This window comes from Aedes albopictus, chromosome 1 (assembly GCF_035046485.1).
Source record: "Aedes albopictus strain Foshan chromosome 1, AalbF5, whole genome shotgun sequence".
Classification (NCBI taxonomy): domain Eukaryota; kingdom Metazoa; phylum Arthropoda; class Insecta; order Diptera; family Culicidae; genus Aedes; species Aedes albopictus.
This window is the reverse complement of record NC_085136.1, coordinates 165,511,375-165,538,773: the sequence shown is the minus strand read 5'-3', so window position 1 is coordinate 165,538,773 and position 27,399 is coordinate 165,511,375. Positions and strand designations below refer to the sequence as shown.

General features: G+C 44.0%; 1 protein-coding gene across 3 annotated transcripts; it reads right to left on the bottom strand.

The window, feature by feature from the left end:
• Positions 1-450: 450 nt before the first annotated feature.
• On the bottom strand, positions 451-27,278 carry LOC109431497 (excitatory amino acid transporter 3). Of its 3 annotated transcripts, none has more exons than XM_029862031.2 (5): positions 27,093-27,278; positions 6,723-7,481; positions 1,305-1,696; positions 1,070-1,241; positions 451-1,004 (listed from the first exon to the last, which is right to left on the bottom strand). In XM_029862031.2, exons 2-5 carry the CDS (start codon positions 7,427-7,429, stop codon positions 827-829), a joined length of 1,449 nt encoding a protein of 482 aa, XP_029717891.2. In that variant the 5' UTR covers positions 7,430-7,481; positions 27,093-27,278; the 3' UTR covers positions 451-826. The 3 variants fall into 3 exon arrangements, with proteins under 3 accessions (XP_029717891.2, XP_029717893.2, XP_029717894.2); XM_029862033.2 differs by having other exon boundaries at positions 27,125-27,272; XM_029862034.2 differs by lacking the exon at positions 27,093-27,278 and adding an exon at positions 26,785-27,061.
• Positions 27,279-27,399: the final 121 nt, after the last annotated feature.

The following is a 27,399-nucleotide window of genomic DNA, read 5'->3' as shown; positions in this document are numbered from 1 at the left end:
AGAGAATCTTGTACAGATACCCGGGTACCCCAGACGCAGGAGCGCATCAGCAATAGCCGCACAACTGGCGCTATTGAACGCGTTTCTTACATCCACTACTGCACAGTGGCGAATCCCCTTCCTCTTACGCTGGAGCGATTCTTCTTCTTCTTCTTCTTATTCTTTATGGCTCGACGTTCGCATTGGAACTTGTCCTGCCTCTCTTCAACTTATTGTTCTTAGAGCACTTCCACAGTTATTAATTGAAGGACTTTCTTTGCCTGCCATTGCATGAATTTGTATATTGTGTGGCAAGTACAATGATACACTATGCCCAGGGAGTCGCAAGAGTCGGCCATTGTGGCAGCCATCTTGGGATGCCAATGAGCTTGTCCTTAATTGGATTTTTTTTGTATTTAAGACTGGCTTGTAATGGAAGAAATTCGGAAAAATGAAAGTAAATTCTTGCAGTTATAATTGAGGATTGTTTTTTTATAGTTTTAAAAATACATTTAGCTTATCCTAAAAAACTTCAATTACACATGTTAATACAATGTTAACGTAGGCGTTCAACGGAACAGGTTATATTATCTAATAGCTCTCTGTGGATGCGTTTCCTGATGTAATTCATTCTCCAGTAGTGCACATATCCTACTTGAGTTGAAGTGAATTTCATATGACTTAATCTGGTCATATAGAAATTAAATAAACTCATTAAAGACATGTGTGTTACTTGGGTTAAGTATGACATGGTTGCCTTTTATTTTACCATAAGCTCGAGTTTGCCTTTCAGTTGAAGTCGCTTACGTGTATAAACATCAACATCAATGATTGATGTAATATCGCTTTAAAGCCTTTCTTCGAACAGCACTGTCTCGGCACTGTGCGCCATTGAGTTGCGTTGAGGTTTGCCGTTAATCTCACTGCTGGAAGGAATTGTTGCCAGTTCCTTTTGGCTGTAGTGAGCGACGATAGCCGCTCCAAAACTGTCTCCCAATACGTTCACAACGGTTCGGAAACGATCCCTAAAAAACGGAATAGAATATCAAAATACAACATGCTAAAGTACATTTCTCAGGGAATATCTTACAACAACCAATCCACAGCAATGATAAGGGATACATCCTCGGCTGGCAGCCCAACTGTATCCAATACCATCACCAAGGTGACTAATCCGGCTTGAGGAATTCCTGCTGCGCCTATACTGGCTGCCGTTGCCGTTATGCTAATAGCTACGATGTTTCCAAAAGTGAGGGAAAGTCCTAATAATAAAAAGATCATGTTGTTAGGATCTGAAAACGGGTTCATCAAAACTGGTATTCTACCTCTGAGTTGAGCAATAAAAATGGCTGCCACGGCTTCGTACAGCGCAGTTCCATCCATATTGATGGTGGCTCCAATGGGTAGCACAAATCGCGACACCCGTGGATCGATGTGGTTTTTGTCCTCTAGGCACTGCATTGTCACTGGCAGAGTCGCCGAACTGGATGAGGTCCCGAAAGCGGTGGCAATCGCTTGGCCCATGTTTGCCACAAATTTGACTGGGTTTTTACGGGTGAACAGGAAAAATATCGTCGGCAAGATGACGAACCCGTGAAATACAATTCCACCAGCAACTACGGCAAAGTATAGTCCCAGTTTACCGAAAATCTCCCCGAGGTCGTCCATCTCCAACAGTTTCGCGGTAATCAGAAACAGTACACCGATGGGGGACAGCCTGAAAAGAAACAAACGATCATGGATGAAACGTGGTTGATAAGGGCCATTAACCCTTGTGTGGCCGGCAGGGTTCCTTTTTCGATTTCAAATCTTCATATTCATTTGATTTTTGAGAGTAGGAAGTTTCAAATCTGCTAGGTGGCTGTGCAGCAGTTTGATTCCATCATTGACTTTGTATTCTTGAAGTCTAACATCAGTAAGGACCTCAAGCAAGCCCAGATAAAACTTTGTAAGTCAATGATGGCGGCCAAGCAGGACCATGAGAAACTCATGGCAACTACGGCGAAGGCAGAACCCGTAAAGTTGAAGGTTCCGAAGTCTACCCAGACGCATTCCCGGATAGGCCTAACAGTGTACCGGGCGCAATGACAAGCAATCATAGAAGTGTGTGAGGCGGTCGTCAGGTAAGGAACTACCAGGCAGTGCCCGCAAGGCTAGGTGGTTGTTAACCTCGAAAGTCGGAAGTAATGCCAGTAAGTCTGACCCCAGCCAGGCGTCACGTAAGGACGGGTCTGAAAAGGCCGGCTAGGTTGAACAGGGGGTTGCGACCATTGGTAGGTCCTCAGCCACTACAGGTTAACGCCTTGGGCCATAATGAAGCGAAAGAAGAAGAAAAAATAGGAACTTATGGAGCGTAGGGAAACCAGGCCAAAGAAAGGTAGGAGAGTAGGTGCCAAGCGCAAGAAGGGTAACGCACTCTGGATCTGTGAGCCGACATACATAGTATTAAACACAAGGCAAGGGCGTCGCCTACAAAAGTCTCGCTCCTTGGCGAGGGCTCTTACAGCAGAGGCGACTCTGAAGGTGAAAAAACGACGAGATCAATAACGCGCAATAGCTAATCACGGCACAATAGTGCGAGATGCAGGTGTCTACCGCAGCCATTCTGCTACGCAAGGGTCCGGCAAGTGGCCTTGGTACAGTTACCTGTGGCGGACGCTAACAAGCCCGTTAACCTAAGGAAGTTCAAGGTGGGCTGATCAGTGCCACCGAAGGCTTGCTTCAGATATCTGGAACCAGGACACAAATCATGGGACTGTGAAAACTCTGACAGGAGCAAGCTCTATAGGCGATGTGGAGGTGAAGGCCCTAAGGCACAAGGCTGCACGAAGCTTCTCAAGTTGTAGATTTGAGCCGGGCATTCCACGAACAGCAAGCACCCAACGGGAGGCCCAAGGTGCCCGGCCCTAAGAAGATCCACAGCTGACAAGTAGCCGTGCTGGTAACGCAGCTGAAACTGAATTATTGTTTTGCAGCTCAGCAACTGCTGTGTCAGGCAGTTGAGAAGTGGAGGACGGATATCGCCATCATAGCAGACCCATACCGAGTGCCCGCCGGTAACGGAAACTGGGTTGCGGATGGGACCGGAAAAATGGCTGCGATATTGGCGACGGGTACTACTACTAATTACGAGAACGTGCCTCTGGAGTATACCTACTGATACCTGACCTACTACTTACGAGGGCTTCGTTGTCGCAAAGGTAAACTGGGTCTTCTTCTGTAGCTGCTATGCGCCTCCGCGGGGGTCGAACGTGCAGTTCACGCAGATGCTGAACAATTTGACGACCGTTCTGAGAGAGCGAAGGCCGGTGGTAATGAAGGGTGATTTCGATGCCTGGGCCTGAAGAAATGGAACTGCTGTGCCGTTCCCAAGAAACACGGAAGTTCTATCAGAAGCTCAACGCATCCCGCAACGGCTTCGTACCGCGAGCCGAAATATGCAGGGATAAAGACGGAGGCCTCTTGACGGACGGACGTGAGGTGATCGAAAGGTGGAAGCAGCACTTCGATCAGCACCTGAACGGCGTGGAGAACGTAGGCACGGGAGCCCACGGCAACGGAAGAAACGACGACGCCAGTGCAGCGGAGGACGGAAATGAACCAACTCCCACGCTGAGGGAAGTTAAAGATGCCATTCACCAGCTCAAAACCAACAAAGCAGCTGGTAAGGATGGTATCGCAGCTGAACTCATAAAGATGGGCCCAGAAAAGTTGGCCACCTATCTGCATCGGCTGATAGTCAGGATCTGGGAAACCGAATAGCTACCGGAGGAGTGGAAGGAAGGGGTAATCTGCCCTATTCACAAGAAGGGCGACCATTTGGAAAATGAGAACTTCAGGGCGACCACTATTTTGAATGCTGCCTACAAAGTGCTATCCCAGATCATCTTCCGTCGTTTGTCACCTAAAACGAATGAGTTCGTGGGAAGTTATCAGGCTGGCTTCATCGACGGCCGGTCGACAACGGATCAGATCTTCACCGTACGGCAAATCCTCCAGAAATACCAGGTCCCAACGCATCACCTGTTCATTGACTTCAAAGCGGCATACGACAGTATCGACCGCGCAGAGCTATGGAGAATCATGGACGAAAACGGCTTTCCTAGGAAGCTGACTAGACTGATTAAAGCAACGATGGACGGTGTGCAAAACTGCGTAAGGGTTTCGGGTGAACTATCCGGTTCATTCGAATCTCGCCGGGGACTGCGACAAGGTGACAGACTCTCATGCCTACTCTTCAACATCGCTCTGGAAGGTGTGATGCGACGAGCCGGGCTCAACAGCCGGGGAACGATTTTCACAAAATCCGGTCAATTTGTGTGCTTTGCGGACGACATGGACATTATCGCTAGAACATTTGGAACGGTGGCAGAGCTGTACACCCGCCTGAAACGCGAAGCAGCAAAGGTCGGACTGGTGGTGAATGCCTCAAAAACAAAGTACGTGCTGGTAGGCGGAACCGAACACGACCGGATCCGTCTGGGTCTGTTACGATAGACGGGGATACTTTCGAGGTGGTGGAGGAATTCGTCTACCTCGGATCCTTACTGACGGCTGACAACAACGTGAGCCGTGAAATTCGGAGGCGCATCATCAGCGGACGTCGGGCCTACTACGAGCTCCAGAAGAAACTGCGGTCGAAAAAGATTCACCCACGCACCAAATGCACCATGTACAAAACGCTAATAAGACCGGTGGTCCTCTACGGGCACGAGACATGGACCATGCTCGAGGAGGACCTACAAGCACTCGGAGTTTTTGAACGACGCGTGTTAAGAACGATCTTCGGTGTACAGGAGAACGGTGTGTGGCGGAGAAGGATGAACCACGAGCTCGCTGCACTTTACGGTGAACCCAGCATCCAGAAGGTGGCCAAAGCCGGAAGGATACGGTGGGCAGGGCATGTTGCAAGAATGCCGGACAACAACCCTGCAAAGCTGGTGTTTGCAACGGATCCGGTTGGCACAAGAAGGCGCAGAGCGCAGAGAGCACGATGGGCGGACCAGGTGGAGCGTGACTTGGCGAGCATTGGGCGCGACCGAGGATGGAGAGCGGCAGCCACAAACCGCGTATTGTGGCGTACTATTGTTGATTATGTCTTGTCTTAATGATGTTGAACAAATAAATGTATGTATGTTCGATGCCTGGGCCGTTGAAGCCGATTCCCGAACCAGCGGGGACAGATCCTGCTAGAGGACTGACCATGCTGGATGTCAATTTGACAAATGTCCTTACGAAAAGTACTTTTAGCCGAATCAGAGTTGAGGCGATCATCGACGTTCTGGCCTATCAAGTAGTTCGAGCTGGAAGGTAGACAATGTCTACACTCACAGTGATCACCTGTCGGTTCGCTACAGTTTCGACTACGACAACAGCAGGTAGCGGATAGAGGAAGGGGTTGGCTTGGACAAGGCTAGGCCCTCGTAGGTGAAAGAGATCTTACTTCAACAACGAGTCAGCGAAAGCTACTCGGTTTAAGCGGGGACGAATTGGTAGTGGCGTTCTCGCGTGCAAGCGATGCGGCCCTGCCTAGGCAAGTCCACTCTAGGAATGGGAGACCATCTGTGCATTGATGAACTCAAGCGTTTGCGAACCTATACCGCGTCTGCCTACGGATCATGAGGCGGATGGAGCGAGCAAGTGCTGATGAGCATTGAAATGAGCGACGGGTGGTGTCCGCCGCTGCGAAAGTCGCATTGAAGACCGAGATAAGGGCAAGCAAAAAGGCCTGCTTTTAGGGTCTCTATCAGAGTAGCAATGCGAGTCCGTGGGGTAATGCCTACAGGGTTGTGGGCGCCAAGACAAGAGGTGTAATGGCTCCTACCGAGCAGTCTCCAGAGACGCTATCTTGTTAGTTACAAATACCACCGAGATAGAGCTCCAGCGTAAGAGGAGGGGGATTCGCTACTATGGAGTAGAGACTGTGGATGTAAGGAATGCGTTGAAAGTGCCAGTTGGACGGCTATTGCCGATGTTTCTAGGGATACCCGAGTTATGTGTTCTATTGTTAAGGAATTTCATGTACGACAAGGTGTTCAGGTTAAAGTTTCCGGTGGGAGTGGCAATCGTCGGTTTCGCCGACGACATTACGCTAATGACTTAGATGAATCGATCGATTGAATTAACTCCAGCTCACTCGATCGCAGTTTTGGAGGAGTGTATTGGTGAAAAGCACAGTGTAAAAAAAGGTTGAGATCGCGGATGCATCAAGACACTGCAACAACAGTGTGAGGTGTAGGTGGCCACTGTGGCCCTTCGGTTGCGGAAATGCCTGTTAGGAACACAGGTGTGCGGTGAGAACGAAGGTTTGTGACTTTCCCTTCGCATGTCTTACCCCTAGCAAGCAGTGACATTATGAGCTTGTCATTGTGATGCTTCTTCATTGAATAGTGGAGCTTTGGCGGCGTAAGTCGCGCTCATTGTGAGGTCCCGTATTATGCCCCTAGTGATTCTACAATAGTGGTTTGCGAGGAAGGCTTAGAACGGATTGCTCCAGTAAGCTAAGTTACATTCACAATACACACCATGTTCGATGAGAACCTGCAAGCAGTAACGCGTGCTAAGGGCGATCTCTGGCGGTGTACAGCAGAACAGTGTGTGGTGGCAAAGAAAACTAGTATTCAAAAGGCAGCCAAACCGGAAAACCGGACAGGTCTTGTTGTGAGAATGAATTTGAATTTTACACTAAATAACGGAAAACTAACTATTACATAGGTAGATTATAAATTGGTTGAAAAACTTACCAAATAACCCATCCGGTTACTTTCATGATCGTGTGCGACAGCTGTTGAAAGAATTTCAGCACTAGCTGGACATCATCCTTCAGCGCTCCAAGTGCTATGCCGAACACAATAGATGCTACCACCAACCCGATTATGTTCATCCCATCGACGAATTTTCCACCAACGGACCAGAGAAGCAGATCGCTTTCTGCCGGGTTACTTTTCGGGGGCGTCAGAACAGTTTGGTACTGCTGTAGACAGGCTTGAACCAGGTTCGGTGGAAACATGTTCCGTACCAAATCCAGCAGCGTGTCAGCCGTTGTAACGTTTCGTACTTCACCCTTTTCTGAGCCGCTGGTTTCTTCGGCTCCTTTGCCGGGTTGAATGGTTACAACTAGGATAATACCTAAAATTACCGCCATTACCGTTGTTATCACGTAGTACAGGACAGCTCGACCTCCGATCTTCCCCGAAAGTGACAAATCGAGGGAACCGACGGCAGCGATGAGAGACGTTACAATCAGAGGTAGGATCAACGCTTTCAGCATACGCAGGAAGATATCTCCGATGAAGTTGATGTACGATACATCGCGAGGACTCCATTTTTCACCTTCCGCTGGAACTTCCCTGAGGCCAATACCAAGCACTATTCCAACGATGACTCCGCCAATAGTCAAAAACGTCAGCAGATTCTCCTTGACGAACGCTTGAATCTGCTCCCGCCGCATCTTATCAACGTGCTACTAGTGGACTTAGAAGCACGGATAAGCCGTCGAAAATCTGAAAAGGGGGTAAGCACAGAGATTTTAGAAACTTGAACGTATTTCAAGTGGCACGCGATCGATAACATTTGAGAGCCATTGATGTTTTTACAGTTGATTGAGAGATTGTGCAGATGTTTATATGGCGTTTGGCTTTTACGAGGAAATTAGCCTTTATCATCGTCGGCGGTTGTTAAGTGGTTGGATTGGATTGTACAAACTTCCGCTTTTCTTATCGAATGGTCGGCGTGGGGCATTATTGAATGTTATATGGCAATAAAATAATACTCATCCATTAGAGAAATTTTAAAAACAATCATGTTTTTTCGTGTATTAGTTCCTAGTAAAACCCCAATTAAGATTTTCTGAGAAATTAATGATGACCCAATTAAGCCATTGCAAATAATTTAAATCAAGCCTTTGTTACCTATCTATTCTTGTACTATGAGCCTTACAATACATTAATTAATCATGCGAAAGACACGATCAATGACATCATGCCATCTTTTCAGCAGTTCATACACACTATAGGAACGTGATATCTATTAAATCATATGAATTTTTGTAGTGCCAATTCTGGCAATAGACCAATGAATCATGATGCTATGCCAGTGGTCCTCAGAGAATTCATTTTGTGGATCATCTCTTCGTTTGGTAGGTGGAGTAACAATGAATTCACTATCAAGCGCACTAGTGGAGTTGAGTCCCGTGGTCATCGGTGGAGACTTCAACGTCAGGGCTATTGTGTGGGGCCGCTCGACTAACATAAAACGCTGGGTTCTAATCAAAGCTATGGCTAGTCTGAACGTGGATGTCGTGAACGTATGCGACAATAAACTTACAGGAGAAACGGTGCAGAGTCCATCATTGATGTGATCTTTTGGAGCCCGGGTCTAAACCCTAGCTCGGACTGGAGGGTCGACGATGGATACACGGACAGTGACCATCTGGCGATTCATAACAGGGTGGAACACGGAGGTCACTGGGGATGACCGACATCGCGCATGGATAAGCCGGCATTTGTGGAGCGATTGCTTATGGAGGGTAACACCGACGATCTATCTAGCGATGATCTAGTCAAAACCCTTGCTGTTGTGGTGTGTGCTTCCATTCCTATTGCTGCTATTGCTGTTGCTGTAATTGTGCTTGACGAACAGTTCCACAGTTTTACCACACCACATGAGTCAACTGTGGTTGCGCAGTAGAGCAAACGAGATGTCAAAACTCGACTCGAAGCGTAAGGAGAGCGTTCACGGTAGTTCTCCATCCAGCGAGATTTCCAACAATGAATTGGCTCGTTTGATTACGAACCAGGGAAAAACAATGCAGGACCAAATAAACAAGCTCGGGGACGATCTGCGTGCTGAATTGGCGAAAGGTATGGACGAGATAAAGACAGACTTGGTCGAAGTGAATTCGAAGCTGTGCTGCATGCGGCGAGACGTGTTTAACAATACCGATCTTCTTCTTCTTCTTCTTCTTCTTGGCGTAACGTCCTCACTGGGACAAAGCCTGCTTCTCAGCTTAGTGTTCTATGAGCACTTCCACAGTTATTAACTGAGAGCTTCCTCTGCCAATGACCATTTTGCATGCGTATATCGTGTGGCAGGCACGAAGATACTCTATGCCCAAGGAAGTCAAGGAAATTTCCTTTACGAAAAGATCCTGGACCGACCGGGAATCGAACCCGTCACCCTCAGCATGGTCATGCTGAATACCCGTGCGTTTACCGCCTCGGCTATATGGGCCCTTTTCCATACCAACAATACCGATGCGATTGCTCGATCGAATCTATCCAATGATTTGATTATCAGTGGGGTTCCATTCATCGAAAACGAGGATCTCCAGTACTATTTCCGAACCTGGTGTAAAACTTTGGGCTATGTTGATAACTCCATTCCGATCGTGGATATTCGTCGCTTGACCAGAACACCGCCCAGAGCTGGAAACGTTTACTTCCTCTTGGTGCAGTTTGCTATAACCAACCAGCGTAACGACTTTTTTTCGAGCTACCTACGAAGTCATTCCCTCAATCTGAACCAAATTGGCTTCCAAACCAATAAGCGAGTGTACGTCAATGAAAATCTTAGGGTATGGCGGGGCAAGATGAGCACCCTAAGGATCACGTTGAATTTATTGAAAGTGAACACAATTTTTCAAGGTACCTCTCAGTAGTTCTTTTCTATACCATGTTTTCTACCACCCATAAACATGGCAGGGTTCAAAATTCACAATAAGGATGATTTATTTGACTAAACAAAAAAGATGTTTTATGGTCAGTTCGAACATGTAGCGGGGCAAGACGAGCACCCCTACGGGGCAAGAAGAGCACTTCATTAAAAATGCAATATTTCAACTATAAATTAGCCATACAGTGATCGATATAGCAAATCTTGTTTATAGCTATGGTATCACGTTCCAAAATTATCAGTTTCTTTTAAGATTATTAAAAAATGCGGTTTTACAATACTTTATACGAAATGACCCGAAAAACAACGAACGATTATTAAGTCGCTTATTTTTTAGAAGTTCACGCAACTAAATAGTTACAGAGGATACGGAAACCTATGTTTGGCACTATTGAGTGGATTACAATAATTTCAAAATATTTTCTATACTCCCATCAGGGGTGCTCATCTTGCCCCAATATAGATAAATACCTAAAATTGAACAAATTTTAATGTTTGTTGTTAAAAAACATTTTCTAATATATTTTAAAATGCGTTGTAGTATGCCAGTAATGTTGGCTGATAATAAGAATTATGGTAAAAATTTGATTCTGACGTAAAAACCTTATTTTATTTTGATGATTTCTTATAAGAAAATGCTAAAAATCCATGCTATTGACTAATTTGACGATATTTTTCAATTCGTTCATTATGAAGTACCTTTTTTAAGGTTTACAAACAGGATGAACTTTATTCTTACGGATTATGATGTTGTTTGGACAAAATTCATCATAAAAGTAGTAATACGGAGGGGTGCTCATCTTGCCCCGGGTGGCCATCTTGCCCCGTCCTACCCTACTCCAGCAACCAGAAAAATCAAATCCATAGCCATTGATTTGAGGAAAGCGGGGGAGCTGGTGAAGGTGTTTTCCCGTGGCGGAGAAATCCTCGTTAGACGCAAAGACGACGATAGGGACGTAATCATCAAATCAGAAGAGGATCTGCGACGTTTCGGGCATCTTGGGAGTTAACCAATCCTTATAAACAATCTCTATCCTTCCTCACCTATCCCTTGATTTCCATGTATCCTGTCCTAAAAGTATTAGATTAAGTGAAAATTGTTAAACTTGTCAGTAGATTTTTGTTACGTATTTTATTATGATGCCTTTTTTGTTTGTATCAGTGTTATGAGTAGTTTTATGCGTAGTTAGTATTAATTTGTAATTGAACTTTTTTGGTTTGTTTTTGTGTTTGTAAAAGGATGAGTTATTTAAAGGCTACAAAGATAAGTAAACATGTTTTCTTGGGTTTGGGATTAAACTGGGATAATGGCTAATAGTTATCGCGGATATACCTCTACAGATTGGAGTGTTCAAGGTATCGTAATGAAATCAGCATTCGTACATAACAAATTGTCGGTTTGTTGCATGAACGCTCAAAGTATCTGTGCCAGACAAATGAGTAAAGTTGTTGAGCTGCGTGAGATTGCCAACATTTCTAATGTAAGTATGATGTGCATAACAGAATCCTGGCTGAACGAAGGTGTACCCAATGATGTGCTGAATATAGAAGGATACGAAATAGTCAGGCATGATCGTGTAGGTAGACTTGGTGGAGGAGTTCTCGTATATCTCAAGAAGAACTTGAACTTTAAAGTAATTGAGATGTCTGCCAACGAAAGTGGTGCAGCTGAAACAGAATACATATTTTTAGAAGTTTCTATAAACAAAACAAAACTTCTCATGGGATTCTTTTACAATCCACCAGGACTGGATTGTTCGCAAGTGCTTTGCGAAAAGTTGACTTCCTTGAAATTTCAATATGAGCATATTTATGTGATGGGAGACTTTAACACGAACATTTTGGATACTTCATCAGCCTCAACCAAAAGATTCCATATGGCTTTACAGGGTTTATCTCTCTCAAGCTTAGGTCAAGTTCCAACACATTTCAGTCGAACCGGTTCTACACTCATTGATATGATTATTACGAACAATGCCAATTCAGTGTTACGCTTCAATCAAATTGATGCACCGTTTTTATCTAAACATGATTTGTTGTTTGCTTCACTAGATTTTGATTTAGCACCTATTGAAGACATTAGGACATTCCGCGACTATAGTCAGTTGAATCCATCACAGGTTATAACTATGTTCAATCAAATTGAGTGGAGAGATTTTTACAGCACCGATAACCCCGACATTTTGGTTCCTTTTTTCAACAGACATATAGAGCATATTTTTGATGCATGCGTTCCATTGAAAACCACCCACAACCATCCAAAATATAATGCTTGGTTCAATCAAAGTATATCAAGGGCAATGATTGATCGTGATCTTGCCTTTCGAGTATGGAAGGCTTCACGAAGTGATGCGGACTATTCAACGTATAAGAGACTAAGAAATAGTACTACGGCTCTGATAAATAGAGTAAAGAAAGAATATTGGAATGCTAAACTCTCAAACTCTTCTTCTTCGAAAGAATTGTGGAAGTACTTTGGACAAATGAACCTCAAAACTAGGAAAAACAACTCTATAACTCGGTTTTCACCTGATGAAATCAATGTTCATTTTTCTAACTGCTATAGCTCTCGCAATGTGAGTACACGGAATAGTCAGCGATCACCCAATTCAATGTTTACCTTCAGGGAGGTTGATTCCAACCAGATAATAAATGCGACTTACGAAATTAAGTCTAACGCAGTCGGGTTGGATGGAATACCTATACAATTTGTTAAATCTGTTTTTCCTCTCTTGTTGAAGCCAATGCATCATATTTTTAACAACATAATCAAACTAGGGGTGTTTCCCAAAGCATGGAAAACTTCCAAAATTATACCGATAAATAAAAAGGCAAGCAGTAGTTCATTAGATAATCTCAGGCCCATTAGTATATTGAGTGCTATTTCAAAAATATTTGAAAGGTTGGTCAAACATCAAATAGTCAGCTACATTTCGGACAATAGTTTACTCTCGGTTTCACAATCTGGTTATCGCAAAGGACATAGCCCGAAAACAGCCATGATTAAAGTGTGCGACGATATTGGTCTTGTTTTGGATAGTGGAGGTTCAGTAGTTCTTTTGTTGCTAGACTTTTCGAAAGCTTTCGACTCCATTTCCCATGAGATATTATGCCAAAAATTAAAGAATCAATTTTGTTTTGATGATACTGCTGTACGTCTGGTTTGTTCGTATCTGACGGACAGATCGCAAACCGTATTTGTCAATAATGAACTTTCCAAATTTTTGCCAATCACCTCGGGTGTACCACAAGGATCAGTACTTGGACCCATACTGTTTACCCTCTACATTAACGACCTTCCAATGAGACTTACTGGTTGTCAAATCCATCTTTTTGCGGACGACGTGCAAATTTATTTCAATTGCTTAGGGCATTCAACTCAGACTGTTTCAGAGTTGATCAACCATAATCTGCAAAATATTGTCAGTTGGGCAGTAGACAATTCGTTAATCCTGAACGCACGTAAAACCCAAGCTTGTTTCATTAGTCGCACCACAAGAAATGTTGAAAAACCTGAAATAGTTCTGAACGGAAATCGAATTTCATACTCTGAATCTGTATCTAGTCTCGGAATAGTCATACAAAGTAATTTCGAATGGGATAGTTTTATTCTATACCAGTGTGGGAAAGTATATGCTGCTTTACGTACTCTTCGATACAACGCACATTTTTTGGACATACCTTCTAAACTCAGACTTTTCAAAAGCTTAATCTTCCCCCATTTTTTAACTTGTGATTTTATTACAACCCAGGCATCAAGAACAGTTTTAAATCGATTGAAAGTTGCACTCAATTGCTGTATTAGATTTGTTTACAACCTGAATCGTTACTCTCATGTTACTCACCTACAGAAAACTTTGATCGGTTGCTCATTCAGCCAATTTCCCATGTTGAGATCAGTCTCGATACTGCATAACATTATAAAAACACAATCTCCACCTTATCTATATACAAAAATGGTTCCATTGAGAAGTCAGCGAGGAAAAAAATTCCATATTACGCGAGCAAGAACTTCCCATCATTCACGTTCACTCCTAATTAGAGGTATATCTTTTTGGAATGATTTACCATCCGAAATTCAAATCACTAATTCGTCCCTGGGGTTCAAGAAAGCATGTTTACAATTCTTAAATCAACCATAATTAGGCAAAAGTTGTTGCACAAGTGTTTTTACGTGTCATTTCATACTACCGAACTACGCTTAAACAGAAAAGACATTGTCTTAAGTTTATGGAGATAAAAAAAAAAAAAAAAAAAAAAAAAAAAAAAAAAAAAAAAAAAAAAAAAACGTGCATGTGACTTCGCAATGCCAAATCGATCCATGCCCAGAAATGAACGCAATCCGGTACAGTAGACGTTCGCTCAGTGCAAACGGTTTAACTGCAATGCTTTTTGGCTGCAAGTCTGCTAAGTGCCACAATTTTGCAGTTATCGCACTGCTATCTGTCAAAAACAAAACGTCAACAGAGTCGCGATGTTTTTCGGATGCACTACAGCTGCATTGCGATGTTTTTGAGTGCATTCTGGCTGCGTCCAACAGCAATTGACAACTGTTTGATGGCGTAACGTAAACATGTTGCACTTATCGAACGTCTACTGTAAACTGGTGGTGTCCAGAGATCGCAGAACTCCGCGCATCTTGCCTAAGAGCTAGCAAGAGGATGCAAAGAGCTCGCACTGCTGGCAGTATAATGGAGGGTTGCTAAACTGGCACTGAGCAGAGAGATTAAGGTGCGTAAGCGGGCGTGCTTCGAAAATCTCTGCCAGTAAGCCAACACGGCCCCTTGGGCCTACAGAGTAGTCATGGCCAAAACGAAGGGCGCGTTAGCACCCCCAGAACGCTCCCCGAGATGCTGCAGAAGATTGTGGTAACGTTGTTCCCGCGCCACGATACAAGACCATGAGCCCCCGTCCCCTAAGGCCAAACTGGCCAGAGCGAGATCGTCCCGGTAACGAACGACGTGCTCATCGCAATAGCGAAGTCGCTTAAGTTGAACAAGGCTCCGGGTCCGGACGGTATCCAGACAGTAGCCATCAAGACGGCCATCCACGCTAATTCTGACATGTTCAGAATGGCTATGCTGAACAGAGGCGAATTTCCGGAGAGGGGGAAAAGTTAAAGATTTGTTCTAATACCCAAACACAGGAAGCCACCTGGTGACCCGTCGGCATACAGACTTATCTGTCTTCTGAACACCGCCGGGAAACTGTTGGAACGGATCATTTTGTCGAGGCTGATGGTTTATATCGAGAAACTTGATGACTCTGGCCTCTCGAATAATCAGTTCGGTTCCCGGAAGGGTCGACCGACGGTGGACCCTATTAGGACTGTAACCGAAACGGTTAAGATAGCGCACCAAAAGAAGCGAACGGGAATCCGCTTTTAAGCGGTCGTCACGCTGTACGCAAAGAATGCGTTCAACAGCGTTAGCTGGGCCGCCATCGAGTGCGCCATACATCCCCTAGGAGTTCCGATTAGCTTATGCCGGATACTGGAGAGCTACTTCCAGAATAGGGTGCCTATCTATGCACCAAGGATGGCGAAAGGAGTTACACCATGATACTATGGAACGCGGCGTATGATGGCGAATTGAGGCTGGTCGTCTTTGCCGATGATATTATCCTCGTGGTAAATGGCGAGTCGATAGAGGAAGGGTAACTGACAGCAACGCACGCAATTGACATGCTGTAGGACTGGCACTCGCGCACCATAAAATGGAGGTGGTGGAGGTAAAAATCCGCAAGTCTGAACAACTGGCAGTGGTCACCACAGGCGGGTGCACGATCAACTCTATGTACTCACTGAAGCGTTTGGGGATCATGATCGACGATAAACTGAAATTTGGAAACCACGTGGAATATGCCTGCAAAAGAGCAAGCATTACGATAATGGCATTGCCTAGGATAATGTCAAATAGCTCGGCAATAGCCTCGAATAAGCGTAAGCTGCTCGCGACAGTAGTGGTCTCCATACTACGGTATAGCGACGCTGCATGGATGAATGCGTTAGTGGTCAACCAGAGTACCTACAGGCTGATGTGCCTTTGGGTGGTTAGCACATACCGCACAGCCTCAAAGGAGGAGGCGGTATGTGTGCTAGCGGGCATGATGCCCATAGCACTAGTGGTGGCAGAGGACGAAGAGTGCTTCGAGCGACGCGGCATAAGAGGCGAGAGACGGATCGCTAGTACATATATGTATCGTCTATGTTGAAGTGACAGAGAGAATGGGATTCATCCAGGAAGGGTAGAAGGACACACAGTCTCATACCGATCGTGTCTAAACAGACGAGCAGCCTACGAAGGTGGCCGGAGAGTGGCGGATGCAGCAAAAACCCTCTTCGCGGGCCGGGCGGCCAGGTGTGACGGGTGTGGTTGTAATCCAAAGGCGATCTGGCATTTTGGCGAAACGTCCAACGGAAGTCCATCGAGCGGTTGGGCTAGCAGGCCGTGTGGCGGGGCTTGGTAGAATAGCGACCGACGTGAACTCCGCGTGTCGTTCGACACTTGGGTGCTTGCCACGGTCCGGCGGCCGATGAGTTTCTAACCGGACGAACGGGTGAATGAAAAGGCGAGCAGCGAAGAAACGCCCGTAGCTGACTTTAGGCAAGGTTTTCTGTAAAGTCTTGCTATTCCCGATAGTGAGCGGAGGCCTTGAGCGGTTTTACGTGGGTTACCGGAAGACGTCGTTCTCGGGCTAGCGGACGCTGCAGTCCGTCCATAAATTGCACAAATTGTGGTTATTCGCCTACGAGGTTCAAACTGAACTCCATTTTTCGGATCAAAGACTAAAGCTTCGAATCTCCTTCATTGGAAAACATGATACGCATGCATGTCTTCGAGCCCGAGTAGCAATTCACTGATCCCGAACACCTCTTGTCACCTATCTCGCAGTGCCATCGCCAGATTCTCTCTTCGGTTTCCGCAGAAATTCATAACTCTTTACTGTGCGTTGGCGTACCGTGGCGCGCATTCTGTCGACACACACGACGCTCACTCTTCACCAGACCGTTGAAGTCCCAAGAAAAAGAACTTTGTTTAAGAGTCATTTGTTCCACTCTTGTACAGCAACAACGTTTCCATTCATTCCCACCTCCATAAAGTAAGGTTACCGTTCGGATGAAACCTTGTGAAAATCTTGAGGTTACGTGAAAGCACTTACGATCCTCCTCTGTGATGAATATCAGTACATACTTGAATTTAAAAATAATATTCAATAATCTTGTGCATGCCGTCCCTAGGCTTAGGAATTATCTAGAAGCCCAACTGACGCTATTCAACCCATTCCTTACATAGAGGGTCCCCTTCTTTTACGTTGGTCAGCTATATCGGTAGTTTTAGTAACCGAAAAGATAGCATCTACAGTAGAGTCTACTGAGTAGACTTCCTCTTCCGGAAGCTAAACTGGTTACTCGAGCGACTAATAATACCCTTGGTGTACCTCAACAGTCTGTTGAGGATGATCCTCTCTAGTACTATTCCGCCGTGTCGAAAAAGCAATTGGTCTAGCCTACGGGTCACCGAGTGCTTTCCCATTTTCGCACATGCTTATATTGTCAAATAGTCACGATTTTCGATGTAAAATAAAACGCGTCTTTGACTATCTGCAGCGACGCCGCGCTTACGCTGTATACCACAAGCGTGCATTTTTCATGGTGCGTGTACTCAGTACACGACGCGACCGCTCCCGGGTTAAAAATCAAAGTAGAATTTCATGAATTTATTGTAAGCTGGATATAACAACAGTTATATAAACAAATCACACCCAATCATCATTGTCATTTAATAGTGAAACAAATGCACCAATCGAATCCGTCACATGCCAATTAGAATTCTAATGAGCGAGACGACTTAGCAGAATATCTACTTATTGAATACCTCACTAAATAATGCATCACGCTACAGCCAGCGGTAGGGAGATGTTGAAACAGCAGCGTCTACTGTACACAGTCAGTGGGAGATGAGTACACGTGCAACCGCAATCGACACATTCGTATGATTTTCATTCAAGGAACCAACCAAACCAAGTGGAGATCGAAAAACATACGTAATTGACCCGATCTACCCTACAATTAAGCAACAAACTTTCACTTCTCGTGTTCTTGCCACTACATACCTATTGTGTAGCAGCAGCATCGGCATGCCGAGAATGCGAGGGATAGATAAACCGGACAAAATGTTTAATAAGCATGCCTGCAGCTTGGGATTAAACTCGAATTGTTTGCGATCTGTGCGATGGTGGCGATATTTTTCCACATGGCTATGTGTACTAGTACCTAGTCGTGCTCACTTTATGTTAATTGATGCATAAGCCGTAGGGAACAAAGTGGTAGAGTTCACCTGCGCGCGTGGCTGAATTGACTGGCACCTCAGTGAGTCAAAACCACTACCGTAGTGGGTGGAAATTTCAGTTTGAAAAGATTTTTTCTACTAAATGGTTGTCACCACAGTTATACATTATGTGAATGATTTATCTTTATATTTCTAAACAGGGCCCATATAGCCGAGGCGGTAAACGCACGGGTATTCAGCATGACCATGCTGAGGGTGACGGGTTCGATTCCCGGTCGGTCCAGGATCTTTTCGTAAAGGAAATTTCCTTGACTTCCTTGGGCATAGAGTATCTTCGTGCCTGCCACACGATATACGCATGCAAAATGGTCATTGGCAGAGGAAGCTCTCAGTTAATAACTGTGGAAGTGCTCATAGAACACTAAGCTGAGAAGCAGGCTTTGTCCCAGTGAGGATGTTACGCCAAGAAGAAAAGGAAAAGAGATTTCTAAACAGATAAACTGAAACTTTATATTTCTAAACTAAATAACTGGATTATCGTGCGCAATCCAATGCCAACATCGGTGATCTTACGGTAATGCAAAATAAAAGAGAGGAAATAAGCGAAACAATTAACCAGTTGTTAATCGTTCATCATCGAAGCGATTGAATTCGATTTGCTGCATTGCAATAGCATTGAAGCTATTTGATCGCACCGAGGAGAGACGACATGATTGGTTGGTAGGCACTTGAAGTGCTTGTTGTTCTGACATTTTGTTAGCTTTTGTTTTCAGTTCCTATCCAGAGTGAATGTTTAGCAACTATGTGCGTCATTTTGATAGGTACCCCTTTCACCGAATGAGTTTATGCAAACAAATACAGAATCGACAATTTTAACTGTATGAATTAGACTACTGAGACCTACATATTTTTCTCCAAAAGTTCATACATTCTACTGCATTCTTGTTTCTCAAAATTTAATAATTGCACAAAATGTGAAAAGTTGTTTTTGTCAGATGTGCTAGGTGCAAGGCTAGGTTATCCAAACTGACCTTGAGTTTTCATCATGAAGCCTACGGGTATAACAATAACCACAGACAAACAGACGTAACTCTTAGAAGAAATTCATCAAGAACATTTGCCCGGTGCCATTTTCATGAGCACACTGCCACCTGTTGATGGAACCGCGCGCGACACTGTCAGCCATGATGGATTTCGATTTGACACGCACACTACTACACAAATTGCCTGTAATTTTCGTTTGCATCATTCAGCAACGTGTACACTAACAAACGTCAAAGCGATCGAACGCTAGCGCATCTGGTGGAACGATCGCGCAAATCAAATAAAATTTGAATTGATCGTTAAATGCATGTACCAAGCCGTTTTGAAGAGTGTTACGTCTGTTTGTCTGTGCAATAACTTTTTGACGTTTGTTAGTGTACACGTTGCTGAATGATGCAAACGAAAACTACAGGCAATTTGTGTAGTAGTGTGCGTGTCAAATCGAAATCCATCATGGCTGACAGTGTCGCGCGCGGTTCTATCAACAGGTGGCAGTGTACTCATGAAAATGGCACCGGGCAAATGTTCTTGATGAATTTCCTCTAAGAGTTACGTCTGTTTGTCTGTGCTTTTAGCATCGCTCAAGGCTACGAATCTACCGAGTCAATTGAGTCTTCTGAAAGTTTAGTTTAGAAAATATTGTAAGATCAGTTGGGATGCTTCAGGTTTTCCAAACTCTTATTGAGTTAAAAAAAAAACAGAATCTACAGTGAATAGAGTTTCATTTTTCTAAATTATATTCAAGAGTTATGTTTCAAAGTAGGTCTTAGTAGCATGACGTTACAAGTTTAACGTTTTAACGTTGGCAGGCCTAACTGGCCTCTCGGATAACCAGTTCGGCTTCCGGAAGGGTCGATCGACGGAGGACGCTATTAGGGCTGTAATCAAAACGGCCGAGATAGTGCTCAAAAAAAAAAAGCGAACGGGAATTCGCTATTGCGCGATCGTCACGCCATACACCACCTAGCTACTTTCAGAATAGGGTGCTAATCTATGACACCGGGGAAGGTGAGATGAGCTACAAGATCACCGCGTAGGTACCTCAGGGTTCCATCCTGGGCCCGGTACTTCCACAGGGCCCAGGATGGAACCCGGCTTTGCCGATGATATTACCCTCGTGGTGGGTCGATAGAGGAAGTGGAACTGACAGCAACGCACGCAATTGGCATAGTGGAAAACTGGATGAGTTCGAGACAATTGGCACTCGCGCACCACAAAACGGAGGTGTTGATGATAAACAATCACAAGTCTGAACAACAGGCACCACAGCACAAGTGGTCACCACAAGCGGGTGCACGATCAACTGTAAGCGCTCACTGAAGCAATTGGGGGTCATGATCGACGATAAGCTAAAATTCGGAAGCCACGTGGAATATGCATGCAAAAGGGCAAGCATGGCGATAATGACATTGTCAAAGATAATGTCAAATAGCTCGGCAATAATCTCGAGTAAGCGTAAGCTGCTCGCGACAGTAGCGGTCTCCATAATACGATATGGCGCCGCTGCTTGGTCGAATACGATTGTGGTGAAACGAAGCGTGAAGCGACTTGAGAGTACCCACAGGGTGATGTGCCTTGAGGTGGTCAACGCTTATCGCACGGTCTCATAGGTCGTAGTATGCGTGCTAGCGGACATGATGCCCATAGCACTAGTGGTGACAGAGCACGATTAGTGCTTCGAGCGACGCGGTACAAGAGGCGCGAGACGGATTGCCAGAGCATCATCGATGTTGAAATGGTAAGGACATTGGGAGCCCTCCAGCAAGGCTAGACACACAGGCTCATACCAAGCGTGTCTAAGTGGACGAGCAGGCCCCATGGCGAGGTGAATTTTCACTTGACACACTTTCTGTCAGGCCATGGCTGCTTTAGGTGCTATCTGCACAGATTCGGACACGCGGGCTCCCTCCCTCGGAGTATGCAGACTGCGACGAGACCGCGGAGCATGTGCTCTTTGAATGCCCACGCTTCGTGTAGCAAAGGTCGAGTATGCAGGAGACGTGCGGTAGAGATATCACTCCTGAAAAACATTGTTGAAAGGATGTGTACCGTTCTGCCGAATCCTATACTTGAATTACATAGAAAATAACCAGCCGACCAACAGCAAGTTTGATTGTCCCCCCTCCTTATAGAACTTGAGTCCAACGGGTAGTCTTAAAGTACTAGCCAGGACGCAAGCTTCCAGGGGAGATAGGACAACTTAAGGCGATAGCTGGTGCAACGCCAACCAATAGAGCGTACTCATGAACGGTCCCCCCTTCTCGAAGTCATCCTTAACGGGTATACCGCGAAGATAAGGGAGAGGGAGAATGAGCTTTTAGTGAGTCGAAACCCACATAACCCGAGGAACCACCTCTTGGGTATCAGCAGATTTTCTCATTCTATAAAAAAGACCCAATGTGTTCCTTCACGAAAAGTTCTTAGGCCGACCGGGGATCGAACCCGTCACCCTCAGCATGGTAATGCTGAGTACCTACGCCTTTACAGTTGTGGCTATATGTGCTAAGGGATCTAGTTCGTGGCTTGCAATCAAAAATTCCAATATCGCAAATTTTGCCCCATAAATTGAGGTCTAGCACAAAAATGTGACGTGTTGCAGCGAATATGAGCCCGTATTCGGATTCAGCGCCACAAAATCTGTTACGCTCAACCCTTCCAGATTTACGGTAGCGGGCAAGCAGTGGAGAATGTTGAAAGCTTTCGGCACAAAAAATTCGGCACCAAAATTCGAATTTTCAACTCAATCGTGAAATCTGTGCTTCTGTACGCCAGTAAAACCTGATGAGTATCAGTGGAGAACACTCAACGGTCAGAGATGTTCAGCAATAGATGCCTATGGTGGTTGGGATAGGCATTTTTTTTTATTTTACAAAAAAAATCAACAAGCTGTTACTTTTTATAGAGTGCATAAAAAAATCTCAAATTCTGACTGTTTGTCAGCGTATTATATGTGCATCATTGGTACAATTTAGATCTCGATTGGTTGATCTTTCGCGAAGCTAGAACCATTCTCTTGAAACACTATTTTAAGACAATCAATTATCACCGAAACCAGTGAATCAAATTTAATAAATTTTTGATGCACTTTACGAAAAATTAAAGCTTGGTGAACTTTTTGGGAGAGAAAAAAAGTTGCCTATCCCAAACATTTTGTTCACCCCCTGTATATAGTTCGTGCATGTTGGCCTCAAAATTGGATCACAAACGTGGAGCTACATCGTCGATGTTATCAAAAGCCGATAGCAACAGAAATTCGTGAGCAAAAGCGCCATACCTTACGCAGGGCCGGAAACGAAATTTGCAAGCAAGCGGTAGATTGGAACCCAGCAGAACATCGCAGCAGAAGCAGACCCAAAGGCGCATGGCGGTGCAGCCTAATAAAGACATTAAGGAGGCGCAGTATCATAACGTCCGAGGCCATAAAGTCCCAGGACTTTATGGCGCATTTTTCCGGGGCATAACGTCCGAACTTGTAGATACGCCACGAAGTCCAAGGAAAGAAGGCACATAGGATATTATGACGCATCCAAACTTTTGGACGCTATTTCGCAAAAAAACGCGACTTAATGTCCGGGACTGTATGGCCTCGGACGTTGTGATCCGGCCCCGAAGTCGACAGCAATTTGACCCAAAGGTCAAGGCGATGACGGGCAATCGCCCAGGATGGAGATTTTTCCATTCGGCCCTCTGCACCATCATGGGTGCTCAGGATTGAAACTACATACACAGAGAAACAAACATAATACTTATAAAAAAAATTATTTAAAAACATTGTAATGAAAACGTAATCGCCCAATGCTAAACATACTGTGCTTGACCGGGCCACCACTAGGTGGCGGTAGTAAGCAAATTCAAATAGGAGCAAAAACAATGCCAGCACCACGAGTGGTCAATCGATCACCTACTAAAAATTTGAATGTTCCGTTAAAAGGTGATCGATGGGAAGCGGTCAGAGTGTGACGTTTGTTTCTCTGTGTTACAAACATATACATATTAGCGTGGGACACAAAAAGACATTTTACTCCTGTACACTTTTTGAGTTCCATTTCGGCCCCATATCAACTGTGCAAAATTTCAGCTTGATCGTAGAAACTATATTTTAGCGCCAGCCGTTTTAAGTTTTCATACGATTTACTATGGGGAAAATCACTTTTTCAAAGAAAAATCGCCACAGGTTGCCCCTTAGTCCCTAAAAATATATCGATGAATGATTTCTGTTGGAAATTTTACGAGGAACAAACCCTCTGAAGACCGCAAAGCGATCCAAGGCATGTGGAAAAAGTTATTGATCGAAAACCGAATGGCTTGCCAAAGCTGTTTAACTTGTAAGAAATAACAATAAATAATAAAATCTCGTCATTTCATCGATCGGGAAAGGCTTAATAACTTTTTCCACGAATGTCGCATCGCTCTGCGGTCTTCGGAGGCCTGATTCCTCGTGAAGTTATCTACAGTAATCATTCAACGACTTATTTTTAGGGATCAATGGGTGACCTCGAGCGATTTTTCTTTGAAGAAGTAAATGTTCCCCATAGTAAATCGTATGAAAAACTAAGAATGGCGGGCGCTAAAATATAGTTTCTTCGATCGATCTGAAATTTTGCACAGTTGAAATGGGACCAAAATGGGACTCAAAAAGTATACAGGAGTTGGAGTTTTTTTTCATTTTTTATATTTTCCCATATAAACCGTGTACCAGGCTAATACATATGACCTTTACGACCCTAAAGGGTTATAGGGTTACATATCTTGAAGGTGATCAAAAGGACCCACAGAACACGCCTAACAGTATCACACATCCTCTTCATGTATAGTAAAATGTAGAAATCAAGCTAATACTTGACGTGGCACTGATTGAAATAGCGTCAGTGTTGTCCATATTCTCAACTTTGGATTCCAGGTTGGCCACAGGATCACTTGTGTTTCTTATGAGAGTGACCAAACTAGAAGACCCTGGTCAAAACACTCATATATTTGCTGATTTCTTAAGGAAAATTATTTTTTCTACGGTTTTTCGATTAAATTAATGGTGTTGAAAGCTGTAGTCATGTGAAGGTAACTACGTAAGCCATGATTATATGCGTATTGAAATGTTTCAGGAAATTGCGAATGAAACAGTCAAAGATGGCATTGCAAAGATATCCTTCCTTTTTGCAAAGCCCCATTAGTTGACACTGAAATGATTTTATCTAGTAAGGAATTAGATTCAAGTAGGGGTATGCGGAGCATAAATTAGAAGGTGGAAATAATGAGCACCTTCTATTTTAACTGTAAATTTCCAAATTTTCAAAACAAATTTCTTGATTGTAGCTTATGTATCTCAAATCCAATGAATTGATGACGAAATATTAGTAAAAAAGCCGTTTGCTTTAAGAAAATAATCAAAATGCGTGACGTGGTCATGATCTGGGGAAATATTCTAAGAATCAACTGACCTAAAATAAGGTTTTTGGGATCGAAATAATGACGTAGTGGGTATCTATCTATCCAGTTTAATGATATTTCCCATTTGGCTCCTTTCCAGAAATCTGAAGCGCTTGTGATAAAGTGCAACACACTCGCACAATAAATGCTCATAGGTTTCAGTCTCTAATTTACAAAATCGACATTTATCTTGCAATTTCAAAAGAATTAATTCAAATATTACGCCGAGGGATTGCGAGAAATTCTAGCGATATATTACGTTCTATACAAAATTTCAAGGTTGCCCATACAAAAGATTTTTTTGTTTTTATTCAAGAGGTTTTCAGCTTCACAGCTGGTTCGCTGTTACGTTGGGTTAAGTGGAGTTGAAGAATTGTCAAATTCATCGTTACGTATTATTCGAATGAAACCAAAGAGACATCACATGAAATCAGTGTGTGGAGCTCATTTTACCCCGCTCTCTCTTTCTCACACATTTTTGATTAAGGGCGGACGGTCGAGGAAATATCCGCCATTGCTCTGTTGCTACTAAGATGGTAATCTCAGATTCTACTTCATATAATGGAACAAAAATCTATCATTGTGTATGCTCACTTGCAGTGCATATGCTGATTGTTTTTCAGCCTCATCTGTGCGATAGAAATCGAGATTACCATCTTCAAAATCGCGAGGCAAATTGTTAGAAAGAGAGGGAAGATAGGAAAAATAACACAGCGTCCCGATTCACCTCAAATCCTCATATTCCCGCCTGGCGTTCAAAATAAATACCTTGTTTAACTTGTATTTGGTTTCACACAAGTATCGGCAATTTGACATTGATTGATGCACCAAGCGAAAATAAGAAGAAGCTTTGACATCCAAGCAGTGTGCCGTTTACATCCATCGACCAATCAGCGACGAGGATCTCATCGACGGCACACCGCTTGGATGTCAAAACTTCTTCTTCTTTTCACTTGGTGCAACAATCAATAGGGTTGGTCCTGCTCTTATAGTTTGCGTTCCACTTCGGGCGGCGATGCATGTGAAATTTTAAAGAAAAAGGGGATGTCGGGGTAATTTGAAAACATTTCAATTTTTAAGGCCGTGCGGTGAGCCAAACCAGCTCCATTCGATACTACGGAAGTTTTTACACAAACCTAAATTAAATGAATTATTTATTTTGTACTTCAGGATTTTTTCCGAAAAGGTGAAAATGAGAGAGAATGGGGTAAAATGGGCCCGATACACAGATTTCCAGCAAAGTGCGGCGAATGACACCCTCCTTATCTGAAACTATAGAGATTTTTGCAGTTTGTATCAAAAATTCATTCGAAGCCATCCACTCCGAGCAGAGATATTGTTTGTTGCTTTCATAACAAAACGCGCTGCCAACTTCCAGTCGGCATTTCTGAATCATCGCAACGAATCAAGCACCATCTCTGCTGCTGTTTGTGTTAGTGAGATCGGAGAAACATCAGACTCTCGCCTGCTGATTGGCTGCGACGACTCTGGCGACGGTTTCAGCCGCGACGGATTCAAATCGTCGCGTTCGATAAGGGGGGAAACCGTCAATATTGAATTTATTTGCGTATTGTGCCTATTTTTTCCCATTGTGCAATAATGCGCCTATAATAGGTTGACAAACAGTCAAAATTTGAGATTTTTTGATGCACTCTATGAAAAGTTACAGCATGTTGACGTTTTCTGTGAGAGAAAAAAAAAGTGCCTAAGAGCCTATCCCAAACATTTTGGCCACCCCCTGTAGTTCATACATTGAACAATCGATAGAAAAATAACATTGATAGTTTGATAACATTGATGATGTTTGATATTGTTTGTTGCTTTCATAACAAAACGCGCTGCCAACTTCCAGTCGGCATTTCTGAATCATCGCAACGAATCAAGCACCATCTCTGCTGCTGTTTGTGTTAGTGAGATCGGAGAAACGTCAGACTCTCGCTTGCTGATTGGCTGCGACGACTCTGGCGACGGTTTCAGCCGCGACGGATTCAAATCGTCGCGTTCGATAAGGGGGGAAACCGTCAATATATCCTAGAAAATCACAATTTTCAAAAAAAAAAAATATCACCCCAACTAAAGTTTTAGCATTTCTACAGCATTTTTGTTCATCGCATTATTAAGTCGCAATATGCCGTTGTTAATTTATATGAGAATGTAAATCATAGTTTTGTAGTTTGTTTTCTATAAACTCGTCATTTGAAATTCTTTCGTTTCCGTATTCACTCACGATCGGTACTGTCGATCTGCGCAACCCACTCAATACATAATTCAAGCGTTTTCCGGTGATTCATTGACTATGTTTCATAGGTTTTATTCTTAAAAATCCCGCGTTACGGGGATCCACGTGCCAAACTACCATAAACAAAAAGGTTACCACAGCGATGTTTACGTTCTCGCTTCGCCAATCTGATTCACATATTCTTCAGTGAATTTGAATTTCTGATTCATCTATCATCTATCATGCACATGCACTGCTAGGGCTAATCCACCAAAAAACTTTCACTTTCTCTCGTTGACCCACGGCTCAATGAATGCACTGTTGGAACCACAAAACGGAACCGGTCATGGGCTTATGCTCGCCCAAAAAAAAACTTCAACCGCGCTTAAAACTGTTGCACTGTCCCGATCTTCACAGCAATGCTGCTATATTGAAGTTATGAATCTAAACTAAGCGGGACGTACTCTCGATCAAAGCTGGTGCTGTGTTCTCTCACCCAGAACTAGCGCGCTGCCAGTCTGAAGGGCCACACTTCGTGTTTCAACTACTTAGCCCTGTGCTCACTAGGACCGGCCGGACGGGATCAACGGAAGCTTCGGGCTAACGCGTGCGCACCTGAGAACTGGTAATGCTAAACTGAGAGCTTTAAAGTTTTGCGTTCTAACCGCGTTTAGGGCGTCAATCATCATCGTCGTCGTCGCGCAGTGGTTTGTAGCGCTGCAATATCAATTTTATGGATGATTGACAAATGATACAAAAAGTTTTAAATTT

Coding starts and splice junctions, on each gene's coding strand:
- LOC109431497 (XM_029862031.2), bottom strand. CDS start 7,429: ATGCGGCGGGAGCAGATTCAAGCGTTCGTCAAGGAGAATCTGCTGACG. Junction 1,697..6,722: donor GTAACCGGATGGGTTATTTG/GTAAGTTTTTCA, acceptor GTTTCTTTTCAG/GCTGTCCCCCATCGGTGTAC. Junction 1,005..1,069: donor ATTGCTGTGGATTGGTTGTT/GTAAGATATTCC, acceptor TCCGTTTTTTAG/GGATCGTTTCCGAACCGTTG.